Source organism: Microcaecilia unicolor, chromosome 2 (genome assembly GCF_901765095.1).
Source record: "Microcaecilia unicolor chromosome 2, aMicUni1.1, whole genome shotgun sequence".
Taxonomy (NCBI): Eukaryota; Metazoa; Chordata; class Amphibia; order Gymnophiona; family Siphonopidae; genus Microcaecilia; species Microcaecilia unicolor.
Window position 1 is genome coordinate 51033557 of NC_044032.1, and position 18367 is coordinate 51051923.

The window sequence follows — 18367 nt, forward strand, 5'->3', positions numbered from 1 at the left end:
TCTTGTCTGGAAAATTACCTACTATTGAACAAAAGTTGGAAACTTTGAGTAATAATACAGAAAATAATTCTTTAGCTATCCAAGGATGTCAACAACTGCAAATCAATTTAATTAAAGAAAATCTTCTTCTACAAAATAAGGTGGAAATGCTTGAAAACTTTCAACGCTCTAACACATTGCGGTTATTAAATTTTCCAAAACAGCCATTGATATCACCTCTTATTACCTTTAAAAAATATCTCACAGAAGTTTTGAAGGTACCTGAGCAGTCATATCCTCCTATTTCAAAAATTTTCTATATAGCATCTTCTCTGAAGAGAGTTCCTGAACAATTAGAAAGAGTAGAACCCCCAGCACCAGCCAGGGACATGAACTTGACACAAATGATAGAAGATGATATGGCTGGCCTTACATCAGCAACGCTCAAAGTTACATTTATTCTATAACCTGATAGAGACTGGGTACTAAAACAATACTTTTTACATACAGAACAGAATTTCCTTGGTTACAAAATACAAATGTACCCTGATGTTTCAAAGGTTACGCAGAAAAAGAGACAAGAATTTCTTAAATTGCGCACAAAGGCTCTTCAATTGGGCGCATTATTTTGGTTAAACTATCCTTGCAAATGTGTTATAAAATTTAATTCTCTAAAGTATATATTCTATGATTCTAAGCAATTGAACTCTTTTTTGGATTCTAAATTAGCTGGCTCACTTATTTCGCCACCAGGGCTGTAATAACGTCTACGCCATAATGTTGGAACACTTGGACTTCTTGCTCTACCTTCCTTTTTCTTTCCTTTTTCTTTATTGAAATTGGAGCAATTTTCCTAGATTATAGTTAATAATGCCTCCAAATATAGTGGACTAAAGATGAGTAAGGATCATATTGTGATTTATTTGGGATTGTAACAATATTTCTTATTAATATATATGACCAATGACATCTTTTCTGATTTCAAGATTTGAACTTGAATAATAATGTAAAATGTGATAAATAAAATAATTAAAAAAGAAATACATCCGAATCAACAAGATCTTATCTAAATCTGCACTACCCAAGCTGCAAAGGACTTAAATGCAAAACAACTTATGGGAGCTCGAATCAAGATGGTGTCTTGAACAGATGTGTGGTTCTCTGCCTCTCGAGACTCGACACCGCTCAGGCGAGAGGTTTGTCTTCTCGATCCTGTGATGGGGAAGAGAAAAGGGAAGACGGTGGCCCCTTCCTCCATGGCACCGCCGCCAATACCCACCACTCGCCAGATGACTCTGGAGAGCTTCGGAGTAGGGACCCTTGGACAGCGGATGCCCACTTCGGCAGACTTGGCCTCATTGGGCCTGGAGTGCAGCATTGAAGGAGTGACGTTAAGTCCTCCTCGACCCGGAGACAATTTGATGCCAATGGGCTCACAACAGTTCGAGGCCTTGTGGCTGGCGACGTTTGTGGAAGGAGGACAGCTCCTTCAACTCGGGAGATCGTAACAGTGAGTACCAGAGGATTATTGAGACCTACAGTGGTGACTTTGAACAAGCTATGGGACGCCATTCAAGGCGTGAATAAAACCTTACTATTAATGAATACCTCAGTAAAAGGTGAAATAATGGAAATAAAAAAGACTAATCAGAAACTATCTGATCAAGTTCAAGAACAGAATGTAAAAACCATTAAAATGGCAGGAGAAATTGAAGAATTAAAAAATTTAACTACAGCTTTAATTAAAGAAAGAGATAGCCAAGACAGAAAATTGGAATACCTTGAAAATAACGGTCATAGGAATAACTTGAGATTTTTGAAATTCCCAAAATCCCCTTTGATCACCTCAGTGGATATGCTCAAGAAATACGTTTGTGATGTATTAGAGATAACTGTGGAGGGATATCCCCCTATAACGAGGGCCCAGTACATAACTGGAATACCTAAATTACCTAAAGAGCAACCTCAAACTACTCCTACTCCTAATTTAAATTTGACCGAATTCTTGGAGAGTTCTCTTGAACTTATTACGGAAAGAACGACATTACTGGTAACCTTCGCTCTTGAACTAGATAGGAATAATATCCTTCGGTCATATTTTCGCCATATCAATGATTCTTTCTTGGGACAAAAGATACAGGTTTTTCCTGATATGGCACGAAATACACAAAAAAGGAGAAAAGAATTCTTTAAATACAAATCAAGAGTTCTTAAAATAGGTGGATCTTTTTTGTTGAAATTTCCTTGTAAATGTTATGTCTTTTTTGCAATGGTGAATTATGTTTTCTTTACACCCAAGAAACTATTAGAATTTATTGAATCTAAAGAAAAGGCTGCTCCGCCTACGGATGTGCCGCCCTAGTTAAGAATGCTGAGTAAACCGTCTGTGAACATCCGTCTCTCTCCACCGTTCGAATAATTGTATTATTATAGTATTTCACTAAAGATTTCTTAGTTTCTTGATTCAATTTATGTTGGACAAAATTAATATGTCAATTTCTATATTATATCATTCTGATGTAATATTATATTGCCTTTTCAACATGATTTCTGATATTTCCAATACATTTATGTTTGTAGATATAAATGTAAAATTGAACAAATAAAAAAACAAAAAACAACGTACGCATCTAGTTTTTCCTACATAAGCACACAACTGTGGAACGCATTACCAAAAGCCTTGAAAACGACGTACGACCACCTAAACTTCCGGAAATCACTAAAAACCAACCTATTTAAAAAGGCATACCCTACTGATCCAACTTAAATGCCTAATCTCAGCAACACAACTAAACTAAAGCACGTAATGGACAAAACACAACTCTTCCGTTCTCTGATTCACTAATGTGGCTGTGCCACATGAACTTGATCTTACCACATCATCACCCTGTATTTGTTCACAACGGAGCCTGCAAAGGCCTCTCCGGTATTATGTAAGCCACATTGAGCCTACAAATAGGTGGGAAAATGTGGGATACAAATGTAACAAATAAAAATAAAGAAAAGTTGGCACTAGGAAACCCGCATTTCCTTATGTATGATTAATACATAGGCATTTCTACAGGCAAAGAACAAACAGAGCAGGATTGACACTTGTGTGCGTATCTTAATAAAAGTGTTGATTCTTATTGGCATATACCCAAAATGTGCTGAAAATAAAGCCAGACAGACAACTGTGGCAAGTGTGTAGCAACTGGGCCCACAAAAATTGAGCAAAGAAAACCACCCCAAAGGGGTGGAGGTACACTGGTTCCTACGTAAAAGGTTGCAGAAGCAAGAAGTAGGAAAGGTAGGCTCTTCTAAAAACTGGAGGAGACGTTTATAAAGAAACAATTCTTTATTGCAAGCGAAGTAACGACTCAACACAGCTATGTTTTGGCGCTAGCTCGCGCCTTCTTCAGGAGTCTAAAGCATAAGATTTATAAAAACATAAAAACAAATAATCAAAGTATGCCTAATACCATAGATAGAAAAACATATCTTTGTAATAAAAATGTATAGGAATTAAAAACATATATATCAAAACATCAACAGAAATAATAATTTTTTATATATAAACAAACAAATCAATATTAATTTATCCACAAATAAATGTATAAAATAACAGCATATGGACATATGATAAAAAATATATTATATGCAACAGATATACATAAATAACTATAAAACTCATAATTAAAAAAGTATATATATGTATATACAGTGGGGGAAATAAGTATTTGATCCCTTGCTGATTTTGTAAGTTTGCCCACTGACAAAGACATGAGCAGCCCATAATTGAAGGGTAGGTTATTGGTAACAGTGAGAGATAGCACATCACAAATTAAATCCGGAAAATCACATTGTGGAAAGTATATGAATTTATTTGCATTCTGCAGAGGGAAATAAGTATTTAATCCCTCTGGCAAACAAGACCTAATACTTGGTGCCAAAACCCTTGTTGGCAAGCACAGCGGTCAGACGTCTTCTGTAGTTGATGATGAGGTTTGCACACATGTCAGGAGGAATTTTGGTCCACTCCTCTTTGCAGATCATCTCTAAATCATTAAGAGTTCTGGGCTGTCGCTTGGCAACTCGCAGCTTCAGCTCCCTCCATAAGTTTTCAATGGGATTAAGGTCTGGTGACTGGCTAGGCCACTCCATGACCCTAATGTGCTTCTTCCTGAGCCACTCCTTTGTTGCCTTGGCTGTATGTTTTGGGTCATTGTCGTGCTGGAAGACCCAGCCACGACCCATTTTTAAGGCCCTGGCGGAGGGAAGGAGGTTGTCACTCAGAATTGTACGGTACATGGCCCCATCCATTCTCCCATTGATGCGGTGAAGTAGTCCTGTGCCCTTAGCAGAGAAACACCCCCAAAACATAACATTTCCACCTCCATGCTTGACAGTGGGGACGGTGTTCTTTGGGTCATAGGCAGCATTTCTCTTCCTCCAAACACGGCGAGTTGAGTTCATGCCAAAGAGCTCAATTTTTGTCTCATCTGACCACAGCACCTTCTCCCAATCACTCTCGGCATCATCCAGGTGTTCACTGGCAAACTTCAGACGGGCCGTCACATGTGCCTTCCGGAGCAGGGGGACCTTGCGGGCACTGCAGGATTGCAATCCGTTATGTCGTAATGTGTTACCAATGGTTTTCGTGGTGACAGTGGTCCCAGCTGCCTTGAGATCATTGACAAGTTCCCCCCTTGTAGTTGTAGGCTGATTTCTAACCTTCCTCATGATCAAGGATACCCCACGAGGTGAGATTTTGCGTGGAGCCCCAGATCTTTGTCGATTGACAGTCATTTTGTACTTCTTCCATTTTCTTACTATGGCACCAACAGTTGTCTCCTTCTCGCCCAGCGTCTTACTGATGGTTTTGTAGCCCATTCCAGCCTTGTGCAGGTGTATGATCTTGTCCCTGACATCCTTAGACAGCTCCTTGCTCTTGGCCATTTTGTAGAGGTTAGAGTCTGACTGATTCACTGAGTCTGTGGACAGGTGTCTTTCATACAGGTGACCATTGCCGACAGCTGTCTGTCATGCAGGTAACGAGATGATTTGGAGCATCTACCTGGTCTGTAGGGGCCAGATCTCTTACTGGTTGGTGGGGGATCAAATACTTATTTCCCTCTGCAGAATGCAAATAAATTCATATACAGTGGGGGAAATAAGTATTTGATCCCTTGCTGATTTTGTAAGTTTGCCCACTGACAAAGACATGAGCAGCCCATAATTGAAGGGTAGGTTATTGGTAACAGTGAGAGATAGCACATCACAAATTTAATCCGGAAAATCACATTGTGGAAAGTATATGAATTTATTTGCATTCTGCAGAGGGAAATAAGTATTTGATCCCCCACCAACCAGTAAGAGATCTGGCCCCTACAGACCAGGTAGATGCTCCAAATCAACTCGTTACCTGCATGACAGACAGCTGTCGGCAATGGTCACCTGTATGAAAGACACCTGTCCACAGACTCAGTGAATCAGTCAGACTCTAACCTCTACAAAATGGCCAAGAGCAAGGAGCTGTCTAAGGATGTCAGGGACAAGATCATACACCTGCACAAGGCTGGAATGGGCTACAAAACCATCAGTAAGACGCTGGGCGAGAAGGAGACAACTGTTGGTGCCATAGTAAGAAAATGGAAGAAGTACAAAATGACTGTCAATCGACAAAGATCTGGGGCTCCACGCAAAATCTCACCTCGTGGGGTATCCTTGATCATGAGGAAGGTTAGAAATCAGCCTACAACTACAAGGGGGGAACTTGTCAATGATCTCAAGGCAGCTGGGACCACTGTCACCACGAAAACCATTGGTAACACATTACGACATAACGGATTGCAATCCTGCAGTGCCCGCAAGGTCCCCCTGCTCCGGAAGGCACATGTGACGGCCCGTCTGAAGTTTGCCAGTGAACACCTGGATGATGCCGAGAGTGATTGGGAGAAGGTGCTGTGGTCAGATGAGACAAAAATTGAGCTCTTTGGCATGAACTCAACTCGCCGTGTTTGGAGGAAGAGAAATGCTGCCTATGACCCAAAGAACACCGTCCCCACTGTCAAGCATGGAGGTGGAAATGTTATGTTTTGGGGGTGTTTCTCTGCTAAGGGCACAGGACTACTTCACCGCATCAATGGGAGAATGGATGGGGCCATGTACCGTACAATTCTGAGTGACAACCTCCTTCCCTCCGCCAGGGCCTTAAAAATGGGTCGTGGCTGGGTCTTCCAGCACGACAATGACCCAAAACATACAGCCAAGGCAACAAAGGAGTGGCTCAGGAAGAAGCACATTAGGGTCATGGAGTGGCCTAGCCAGTCACCAGACCTTAATCCCATTGAAAACTTATGGAGGGAGCTGAAGCTGCGAGTTGCCAAGCGACAGCCCAGAACTCTTAATGATTTAGAGATGATCTGCAAAGAGGAGTGGACCAAAATTCCTCCTGACATGTGTGCAAACCTCATCATCAACTACAGAAGACGTCTGACCGCTGTGCTTGCCAACAAGGGTTTTGCCACCAAGTATTAGGTCTTGTTTGCCAGAGGGATTAAATACTTATTTCCCTCTGCAGAATGCAAATAAATTCATATACTTTCCACAATGTGATTTTCCGGATTTAATTTGTGATGTGCTATCTCTCACTGTTACCAATAACCTACCCTTCAATTATGGGCTGCTCATGTCTTTGTCAGTGGGCAAACTTACAAAATCAGCAAGGGATCAAATACTTATTTCCCCCACTGTACTTTCCACAATGTGATTTTCCGGATTTAATTTGTGATGTGCTATCTCTCACTGTTACCAATAACCTACCCTTCAATTATGGGCTGCTCATGTCTTTGTCAGTGGGCAAACTTACAAAATCAGCAAGGGATCAAATACTTATTTCCCCCACTGTATGTGTTACATAAATTGACTAACACAATTCATAGGATAAAAAATGATGTAAAATAAAAGTTGTGAATAAAATGCTGGCCTAGAGCAACACTGTACACACAATGTAAAGCTGACAGTTTTGTAAATGTTCACAAAAAACTCAAAAAAGTGATTTGCCAAACAGTATCATGTGACCACACAACATTGGAATCTGAAGACAACAAGTTCCAAAGTTATTTTCATAGGTAAAAAGCACATTATCTGAGTTAATCAGCGGTCTGAAAACTGCCCTCCCTTAATGCAGCTAAACCTTTAGCCATTTCAGAGGTGGTGTTCCCAGAGCATGATTTGGTTGGAGTAGGTAAATAGCATTTTCAGCCTAGACGCATACTTTTGCTTTGAAAAGCCACTCATAACATGTTGTTGGTTTTTGGGAAGACCTGTAGCCATAGAAGCCTTACCTCATCGCCGCTGTACTGTTTCAGGCAATGTAACAGGCGACTTGTATTAGACAACCAGAAAGATGTCATTTGAAAGTCATCATTGTGTTTCTGAAAAGCACAAAAAGAAAAGTAACAAATCCCTTCAGCACAATGAGCTGCCTTTTTTTTTTTAGCTAGACATTTTCTCTCTTATGCCGGGTTACAGTATGACCAGGGCCGCCGGGACAAGGCTGCCCCCGGGCCCCGCCCACCCGAGGTCGCCACCCACCCGAGATCACCGGGCCCACCTCCACCCGCTATCGGGCCTGGCCCTCGGAACTAACCTTAAGCCTCCTTTCACTTCGCAGCAAGCAGCGGCAGGGCAGACCTCTCCTCCTTCCTTCCGTGCCCCGTCCTCACGGACGTTACGTCAGGCGAGGGCGGGACATGGAAGGAAGGAGTGGCCTGACCTGCTGCTGCTTGCTGCGAAGTGAAAGGAGGCTTAAGGTTAGTTCTGGGAGTGACGGAGGGCGGGCCAGGCGGCGGCGCCGGGTCCCCCTGGAGGCCCGGGCCCCGGGACTTTTGTCCCCCCTGTCCCCCCCTCTCAGGGGCCCTGAGTATGACATGTCTAAGAAGACTTACTGAAGACCTACCCTTCAACCCTCTGGTATTCAGATAGGTTTTATTGTTAAGCAGGTGAAAAAATATGCAGGAAATGGACAAAGATAAGAGACACAGGTGCATGTCAAAGTGTTTTTGTCCCTTCACTGTCTCTGCTTATCTTCCTTTAGTCCCAGAGGCCAGATTTAGTCACCACACCTCTCCCATTCTCTTAGGTCTTCCAAATTCCACAATATATCACTAGCAATGTTATCCATGGAAACCTGACTCATGGTACAAGTTTCCTTTGATTCTGCCAGCTGAATGCAGTAAAAGATATCATAGGATCCAAATACAGGCTTTTCAAATATAATGTATGCAACGCAGAGACTCGTGGCATGATTGGAACTATGTCTGTGGAAAAGCATAATCCTGCCTTCCCCCTTTAGCGTCTTTTTCAAAGGAAGAGGGGCCCCACTGAGAAGGTGAAATTGGCAGTCTCATGCAGTGCCATCACAACTCATTGCAGCCCTCCCTAGCTTGTAGGAGTTGCACTTCTGTTTCTGGATGGAGTCTGAAAAGGACCCAAAGTGTTTAGAACTGTGAAAAAAAGCCAAGCTGCTCTTCAGCCCAGTGTTCTCAGGAAACCACACTCCAACAAGAAGGAACATACCTATCTAATGACTAGATTTTTTGCAAATGTATTTGCTGTGAACCGCTTAGATTTTAAGCGGGTTATAAATGTTTAAAATAAATACATAAATATTACTAGGTAACAAGAAACCAAGGGGTCCTTTTACTAAGATGTGCTAATAAATTTATCACGTGCTAAATGAAAAGATGTCCATTATATTCCTGTGGGCGTCTTATTTAGTGCACCTTAGTAAAAGGACCCCCCAAGAGCAGGGGCGTAGCTAGACACCCAATTTTGGGTGGGCCTGGGTCCAAGATGGGTGGGCAGAACTCCGCCTTGTCCCACAAGTGATTTGGTCTCTCCCTCTCTCACTTGCATGCCCATATGGTCTCTCAAACACCCCCCCCCCCCCGGCATACCTTTTAAATAGCAAATTTTCACCAGCAATGAGCACCAACCAATATACACTGCTTATGTTGGCCCCACAGCCTTCCCTCTGATGCAACTTCCTGCTTCTGCATAGGCGGGAATACATCCAAGGGAAAGCTGTGGGGCCAGTGCGAGCATTAAGTTTCAGTTGCTACTCACTGCAGGCGAAGATCTACTATCTACAAGGTATGCAGGAGGGACAGTTGTTGGGAATTTTCTGCTGGTGGGGCTTGGGGATCCCTGCTAGCCACATCATAGGTGTGCTGCTACTGGATGGGCCTGGGCCCACCCATGGCTACGCCACTGCCCAAGAGATCAATTTTCAGATGGGACATCCATGAATATCTGGGTATTCACCCAGAGTATATGCCAAGGTTAAGCACGTTTTCAGAGCACTGGAAATATACCCCCTAATTCTATACAGTGTGCCACAAGTTAGGCGAAAATTAGGTACCAAACTTTAGCCAAACGGAAGTTATGCGCTTAGCTTCACTTAGGTGGTAACTTATAGACCAGCACCTAAGTACTTTAATGTGTAATTGCAATGGGGGCATGCACTGGAGTGGGGCATGGTGGGTTAAACACATAGGTGCCACTCTTATCCTATATAATAAAACGCACCGCCAACACTCTGAAGCTGACTGCATGGCTGAGGCATTCCTGCTCTCTATATCCATCTCCTGAATTGACATCACGTACTTCCGGGTTTGTCACAAGCAGAAGTGACCAACCACACGAGGTTTCTCGGCTTCAGAATGTTGGAGGTGCATTCTATTAAATAGGATTGGTCAGTTCCTTGAAGCACAGCCTCAGCGTCCTGCACAGTAACGCTCAGACACCAGAGAGGGGGGGGGGGGGGCTGACACCAGAGAGAGGGAGGGGCCTGACACCAGAGGGGGGGGGGGGGGGAGGTATCTCTGTCACACACACACTCTCTCTCACAGTCAATGTCTTTCTCTCTCACTCTCACACACTCTGTCTCACACTGTATCACATTCACTCTCTATGTGTCACACGGTCACTCACACACTCTCTTGGTCTCATACACTCAGTCTCACAGAGAGTCTGTGTCTCACACATACACTCTCTCTCTCTCGCACACACTGTATCTGTGTGAAACACACTCTCTCTCTCTCACACTGTGCCTCACATACACACTTGCACACACTCTCATTCTCACACACACACTCTCTCTGACACACTCGCACCCAGACTCACTCTCTCTCACACAGTCACTCTCACATACACACTCCGAGGAAAACCTTGCTAGCGCCCGTTTCATTTGTGTCAGAAACGGGCCTTTTTTTACTAGTACAATACTATAAGTTGCGTGTTTAGGTGCCAACACTTACACCTGCCTTTTACATGGTGTAAATGTTGGTGCCCAAATGTTGGCACTAGAAAGCAGCACGGGGACAGGAATTTCGCCCATCCCCAGTGGAATCTAACTCATCCCCACCCACCCCCACTGGAAATCTCCTCCATCCCAGACCGTACCCGCAAGTAATCCCCCTCCATCCCTGCCTGTCCCCTGTGCTAAAATAACCCAATGTGGTAAAATAACCCAACTTAACAGTAGCTCATGTTGATAATTTCCCCTCTCAGTGCTTATGGGGATTTCAATGCTATCAACCATATCCATTCATAATTTTTTTGTGTTATTATAATTGCCATGGCACAAGGCAAGGATAGGTAGGCTAGCCTGGCACTACACTTTCGCAGGAACCCCACAGACCTGCAACCATCCCCATGGGAGTCCCGTGGAAGTGGAGGGGATCCCTGTGGGAACTGCGGGATTCCTGCTAACCCCGTTCCCATGCAGCTCTCTAACTGGTACCCAAATGCCAATTTAGGCTCGATTCTATGATGGAATCTGGACGCCCAGATGCTGTTATAGAATACTATCTTAGTGCACAGATTTTTGGGTGCCTAATTTTAAGCACCCGCCCCTATAATGTGCACCACTGAAAATACATGCCTATTCTACATGTAGTCACGTAGACATTGGGTGCCTAAACATCTACAATATACATCTAGACCTTACACACCAGGTTATACCAGGTTTTAGCATGGATGCTTAATATCTGAGCATATATATCTACAGTAGCTTCATACACTCTTATGTCCATTTTTCCATGGGTATAAAACGGCACATATTGGAGTGTGCACCTAGTTTTATAGGTGCAGAACTGCTGAAAATTAAACTCTAATGGCACTTAGATGTTCAGCACTTGAATGTGTACGTGAAATACGAAAACTGATCCTCCAAATATTCAGCTTCAGTAAAATTAGTATCCCTGTGGTAGAGGGCTAAATCACCAGAGAGACACCCAAGCCCTGAGGTAGATAGTCCCATGCCGATTATGTTAGAGACTTTGTGAGAATAATCATTGCATGAGCAAAATGACAATTCCTTCAGGACTGGAGACTTTGCTGTAAAGCATGCTGTTGGGATATGGTGTGATAAATCCAAAATGATTATCACTGTCACTGCAACCCAGGATCTTCAAACTTCAGAGAGCTCCAACTGTACCTTTAGCACTTTCTTAGTGCTGTTGATGGTAGATGTGAGGAGGGAGTGCACCTTCTGGTCATCATTGATGTAGTCTGCATGTCTGATGCACATGAACAGGATGTAGGCAGGGAGGCACGGCACTGTGGCAGACACCAGCTGAGGTTTCAGGTCTGAGAAAGCAAGAGATGCAGTTAGTCATAATATTGCAGAAGTGGATATTTGGTAGCTAGGTTTCAACGACACAGGGACATGTGAGCTGCCAGAAACATCACAGATACATTGCTGGATAATAGCAATGATGGTGTTGTCACACTTCCTGACATTCCCCAGGGAAATGAATGATCCAACTAGCACTGACAGGAATGTTAATAGATATTACCATAATACGGTCGGTAATACAATTATCACACTTTACTATAAAGATAGGAGTACACAGAATACTAATTACTGGCCCATAAGCAAGAATCAGCATAGAAAAGCTTTCACCATACAGAATTACTCTAGTTTCCCTGTAACATACCCCAGTAGATGCCGATTCTAAAAGGGGGCAGGGAAAGGCAAGGGTTTGAATTCTCTAGGAACCCTGAACAAGAAGATAAAACTGAGGATCTTTACACTGTAAATCAGGACTTGGGCCATGACCAAATGCAAAACGGAGGCCCTGATTATTCAAGCAGCAAATCTGCAGCAGAATTCACATTTTCAGAGTATATTTTTCTTGCCAGACGAGCACTATCAAGAAGCTATGGGGGGAGGGAGGATATTCATTTTTGAAACCCACTCTACTGCTCCCTATCAGAGCTTCCTAAAACTCATGTCTCCAGCTAACAGATATATATATATATATATATATATATATATACTTCCACGTTTTTTTAGGGGGGGGGGGAGTTTACATATGATATATATATACAGGGCTTTTTTTGAGGGGGTACTTGGGGGTACTGAGTACCGGCACCTTTTCCACTGTCTACTAAACTTGACCCATGGTTCTTGTATTTTAATGAAAGAGCTCAGGTTCTACATACAAATTCTGCCTTGTCATAGATTATATGACTGGTTACAGGGGTCCTGGCTATTGTAGGGTGGGTCCCTCAATGATCACTCCACCCCTAAAGGGTGGCCTGGCATTTGAGTACCGGCACCTTTTTTACTAGACAAAATGCACTGTATATATATATATATATATATATATCATATGTAAACTCAACCCCCCTCCCCCCCCCAAAAAAAAAACGTGGAAGGTTAGCAAGGTTTACCTACAGTGTAAAAACTCTTCCAGTTCTACTAAGGAAAACAGTTGTGAATGTGCAAAGTACAAGACCACCAGGGAACAGCTAGGACAGGTTTTGCACTAGAGTACAAAAAATACAACAACAAAAGACGACACTGATGCATTTGCCCCCTCCTCATCCTGCTAATGGATGACTCCATGTAGCATTATACTACTTTTGCTGTTGTGGTCTTGTCATAGTTATCCAAAAAGCTATTGGGGGGGGGGGGGGGGGGGGGGATCAGATAATCAAGTATGTTCAGGGGGATCTGATGCCATAGGGAAGGACTTTACCTTCAGGCAGGTACTTATGGAGGCCTGGGGGCAGGTGAAAATGCCAACATCCATTTTAAGACGTGGAATCCACGTCATCGTTGTGTTAAGCTTGCCCCTACCACTTCTCCTGCCAAAACAAATTTGGTGAGCATCACCATGTGTAAATAGCCCCCTTTCTAAAGTAGCATTTACACATGTATGAGGATCTCAAATAACGGCTTATGGGAGCGATTCTATAACTGAGGGCCTCCACTTAGCTGCCCTGAAGTCGTGAGCTGTAAAACAGCACCTGGGTCTTCAGACCTGTTTAGAATACTAGCATAATCTGGTATCAGTGCGCCTACACTACACTGGCTACCAATCAAAGAACGCATCACTTTCAAAATCTGCATGACTGTTCATAAAATTATTTATGGCGAGGCACCGGGATACATGACAGACCTCATTGACCTGCCAACCAGAAACACCACAAAATCTGCACGATTATATCTAAACCTCTACTACCCAAGCAGCAAAGGACTCAAATATAAATCCACCTACGCAACCAGCTTTTCCTACCTAAGCGCACAACTATGGAACTCACTGCCAAAAGCAGTAAAAACTACGCTCGACCACCTAAATTTTCGGAAAGCACTAAAGACAGACTTGTTCAGAAGAGCATACCCCACTGACCCAACATAAAAATACCAGTCGCTTGCGACACACTATAACCAAAGACCGTAACGGATATTACCTGACTCTTCTTCCCCCTTTCCCTCTCTAAGTTCCCCCCATTTCCTACCATACATATACCTCATTATACCACAATATCACTTTGTATTCATTCATACTATGTATTTGTTCAAACCGCAACCGGCTAACACCGTTAACGGTTATATGTAAGACCCATTGAGCCTGCAAAAGGTGGGAAAATGTGGGATACAAATGTAACAAATAATAATAATAATAATAATAATAATAATATTTACATGCCAGCACTTACACCAGCCATAGAGCTGGTATAAGTGGGGGGCTTAATGAAGCAGAAACGAATGCAACTTACAGTATTCTGTATGTTATGTGCTTAAGTGGGAGCCTCGCTCACATCTGTCTAAGCTCCATCCATGTGTTTGCTCCCCCCCCCCCCCCGTGCATTTTGCACTATATAAGTTAGGTACGCTGTTACAGAATAGTGCTTAGACACACTGTTAGCAGTTTTGTAGGTAGGCATACACTTTCCCCCTAATTCTATAAAAGTTGTCAAAAACTGTGCATGTTAATTTGGGCACATGACCAATTTGTATGCACAATTTAATTGAATGAGTCAATTAGTGCCAATAATTGGCTTTTTAACAATTATTGGCACTAATTAGAATCAATTAAGATGTACTTGGCTAAATTTTATGTGCGTCCCAAAAAAGAGGGTGCGGAAATGGAAGGGGTCATGGGCAGTTTGAGGCGGATTGTGGGTTATGTGCACAAATTATAGAATAAGGGGGTTCCGTACGTTTTCATTAGTACAAATGGATGCACCTAAATTTACGTGCGAGCCCTGGGACCTAAGTGCTATTCTATAAACCATGCCTAATTTTAGACAGAGCTTAAAGAATAACGCTTAAGTGGGGTTTTTTTTTCAGCACTGACTTTTTAGGTGCAAATTACAGATCTCACCCATTTGTGTATAAATGTTAGTATTCTATAAATGTGTGTGTGAAAGGGGCACATAAATCTGGGTGCCTTACATTACAGAACTGCCCCATATTTATTTACAATATTTGTATCCCTCACATTTACAAAGTTCTAGGTGGCTTATAAAATCACATCCACAATCAAATTACAAACATTAAACCATAAGACATAAAACATTTGTCATTTGCCCTAATATTCTAGCTCTCCCGTTCCAAGTTATCCAATGATAGCCAGGATCAGCTGTGCTGTATAGCCCTGTTCCAGGTAACACATTAGGCAGACTACACTGGATTACTGTGCTTGCTGTGGTTCTATTCTGAGAGACGGATATTCGAAAGATTCAAGTGTCTTAACTTAAAGCATCAAGAACTTAGATTGGCTTACAGGAAAGTTTCCCTCCCTCTGAGCACCTAAATTTAGGGACCTGAGTGGGGTCAGATTGGGGGAAGTAACTCGGGAGGCTCAGTGCTGATTTCTCATGCTAGACTCTTAACTCAGTCATCTAAATGTAAGGGAATCAACTGCAAGCCTAAAGTTAGGCACTTACTAAATTAGAAGAATCTTCAGTAGTCTTATAAATGGTGACGCTTACATATATCTTCATTTGGTTAAATTTACCCAGGTTTTCAATGAGTGCCACTGAATATACCCAAATAACTTTACAACTGGATTTATCCATCTAAGTTTAGTTGGACAGCACTGAATACAAGATCTGTTTGGCTAAACCATAATCCTCCCCCCCCCCCCCCCAACTCTGCCTCTTCTTACCTGGATACATTTTATGCAACAATTTAACCACTGGGTGAGGGGAGGGTGGATAGAATATTGTAAGTCAGGAAACTTCTCTGGGTAGCTCCCAAAGTTCCAAGACAAATTTTTGAATACCGACCTCTAAGTACCCAAGTTCTCATGAAAAGATGTCAAACTTTAGGTGTCTAAGTCAGGCATTCCTCTTTCTGTGAAAGTTTGACCTCTATGTTTGTGCATTACGGTTCCAGCAAGTTCCTTGATCTGCGTGTTATCCAACCTGTAATTAGGTTTCGGATGAGAAGAGGCTCATCTTCTTTGTAGTATTCCAGCATCCCTTGGAAGTCCTTCTCCTTTCTCTGCACGGTCACCTGTCTAGTCATTTCCTGCTGCCGCCTTTCCACCTGAACCATCTCATGGGACGCTGCAGAGAAAAACAGCAAAGGGATTCATCAAAACCTCTACAGACTGTATTTAACTCTTTGCTTTTATGCTTGTCAAACAAACTGTTATTGTTGTGATATAAATTTTAATTATGAAAGAAGCAAACCGTGTGATATGCAATCTGATTTCAATATCAGACACCATGGAAAAAGATATACCCCAAATCACATGCTCAGTAACCTGATAGGAATAAAATAGGCATGATTGAAAATGGGAAATTACTGCTACTATGAGTACAATTTTGATGGATAAGTACTTATTTCATACTTATGTAATAATTTTATAACTATGTTTATATTTACTATGTTTATGAGATTCTTAGAGGCATATTTTCAAAGCACTTAGCCTTCCAAAGTTCCATAGGTTTCTAAGTGCTTTGAAAATATGCCTCTTAATATACCACCTTTCTGTAATGCAACCAGAATTATATACTGTATTAAATGCTCATAACTGTTTGGGGTAGTCAGGTTTTCAGCATGTTTGCAAATGTGAGGATATGTATGAGACAGAATGAGTCGTCGGTGTCTGCAAATCTATCTCCTGCATATTTATTGTGGCTATCCTGAAACCCTTACTGGCTATGGGATTAATAGGACACATTTGAGAACCCATACCAGCATGTGTTTTGAATATGGCTAAGGATGGAAAATTACTGAATGAATACAGAGGTGGACAGGCAATGGGCACCACAGCAAGGTTAAAAAAAATACTCTACAATACTTTGCTTAAAGGTGGTACAGACAAGGACGGTATCTGAATTCAAGACAGCATGAGACATGCTCATGGTGCCTCTTAGGGACAGAAAGAGATAGTAGATGGTATGGATGGGCAAACTGGATGGACCATATTGACTTCATGTAACGTTAGGTGCACCAATGTTATTGAATTGGTGCTAGCGCATGGCATTCGGCTGCCAATTTATAGAATTACCAACTTAGGGGTCCTTTTACAAAGGCGCGTTAGCTTTTTTAGCGCGTGCTAAAAATAAGTGTGCACTAAATGCTAGAGATGCCCATATATTCCTATGGGCAACTCTAGCATTTAGCACACGCTAATCATTAGCACGTGCTAAAAATGCTAGCACCCCTTTGTAAAAGGACCCCTTGAAGATGAAGAATTATAGAAAGGCACATGAGAACCTTAAGGCCCACATAAGCCTACTGTATCTGAAGAATGCATCTGACTTCAAGAAGGCATGGGACAAAAACTTAGGAATCTGTAAGGGAGAGGAAGGAGCAATTTCCACCACCAGCTCTGCCACCCAATCTCAGCTAAGGATCCTCAGGAGCTTAGCTGAGATTGGGTGGCAGAGCCGGTGGTGGGAGACGGGGCTGCTGGTTGGGAGACAGGGCTGGTAGTTGGGAGACGGAGATAGTGCTGGGCAGACTTATATGGTCTGTGCCAGAGCCAGTGGTGGGAGGCGGGGCTGGTGGTTGGGAGGCGGGGATAGTGCTGGGCAGACACATACGGTCTGTGCCAGAGCCAGTGGAGGAGGCGGGACTGGTGGTTGGGAGGCGGGGCTAGTGCTGGGCAAACTTATACGGTCTGTGCCAGAGCCAATGGTGGGAGGCGGGGCTAGTGCTGGGCAGACTTATATGGTCTGTGCCCTGAAGAGGACAGGTACAAATCAAGGTAGGGTATACACAAAAAGTAGAACATATGAGTTTATCTTGTTGGGCAGACTGGATGGACCGTGCAGGTCTTTTTCTGCCATCATCTACTATGTTACATGTTACTATGAGCAGTAAATGGTATGGATGGGCAGACTGGCATATGGTTTTTATCTGCCTTCATTTTTTCATTTTCTGCTTTATCCAAGCACTTACATACAGATGTACTCTATATTATTAATAAGTAATATTCTTACATACTCAATATCAAAGCAATTGGAGCATGTTACAATGAAAGTAAATCAAAATATCATAAAAATGTACACAATGTAATACACAAAATATTTAACGAACAGAAAACACCCAAAAGACCTTCATGTCTAAAAGCACCATTACACACCTAGTTATGGGAAAGGCCAGGCCACCTACATGGGCATACATCCTGCTACAGCTCGTGAATCAAAATTTTCCTTAAATGAGCTGCTAGGTTGCCGGGCTGCCAGGGAGAAGGGGCTTCATATGGGTGAAATGGCTCCTCTGTACTTCTGGCTTGCACTGCCTTACTGAGACTGACCTGGTCAGGTGCCACCATTTTCCAAGATGGTGGAGCCAGAGGCAGGAATAAGCAGGAGTTATTCCTGCTCCTCCGCTTTTGTAGGTGTGTGTGTGGGGGGGGGGGGGGGGGGGGGGGGGGCATGGGGTTTGAGGCACTTGGGCCATCAGGGCTTTCTTTTGTAGGGTTGGGGAGTCCGGGGCCATTTGGTCCACCATAGCTTTCTTTTGTGCTTTATTTTAAAGGGTTAGAGGGCAGGGGGATCTGGGGGAGGAGGATTTGGGCCTGTAGGGTTTTTTTTTTTTTTGGTAGATGGAGTTTCTGGTAGCCCAGTTGGGCCACCAGAGATC

General features: G+C 42.8%; 1 protein-coding gene across 1 annotated transcript in view; it reads right to left on the reverse strand.

Annotated features, from left to right (window-relative positions):
• MYO5B (myosin VB) overlaps positions 1-18367 on the reverse strand; it is a 696980-nt gene that overhangs the window by 55533 nt on the left and 623080 nt on the right. The window contains exons 33-35 of the mRNA XM_030192939.1: positions 15691-15834; positions 11465-11616; positions 7308-7397 (exon numbers count right to left, since the gene is read on the reverse strand). Coding sequence (XP_030048799.1) covers positions 7308-7397; positions 11465-11616; positions 15691-15834 — 386 coding nt within the window. The remainder of the gene's footprint in view (positions 1-7307; positions 7398-11464; positions 11617-15690; positions 15835-18367) is intronic.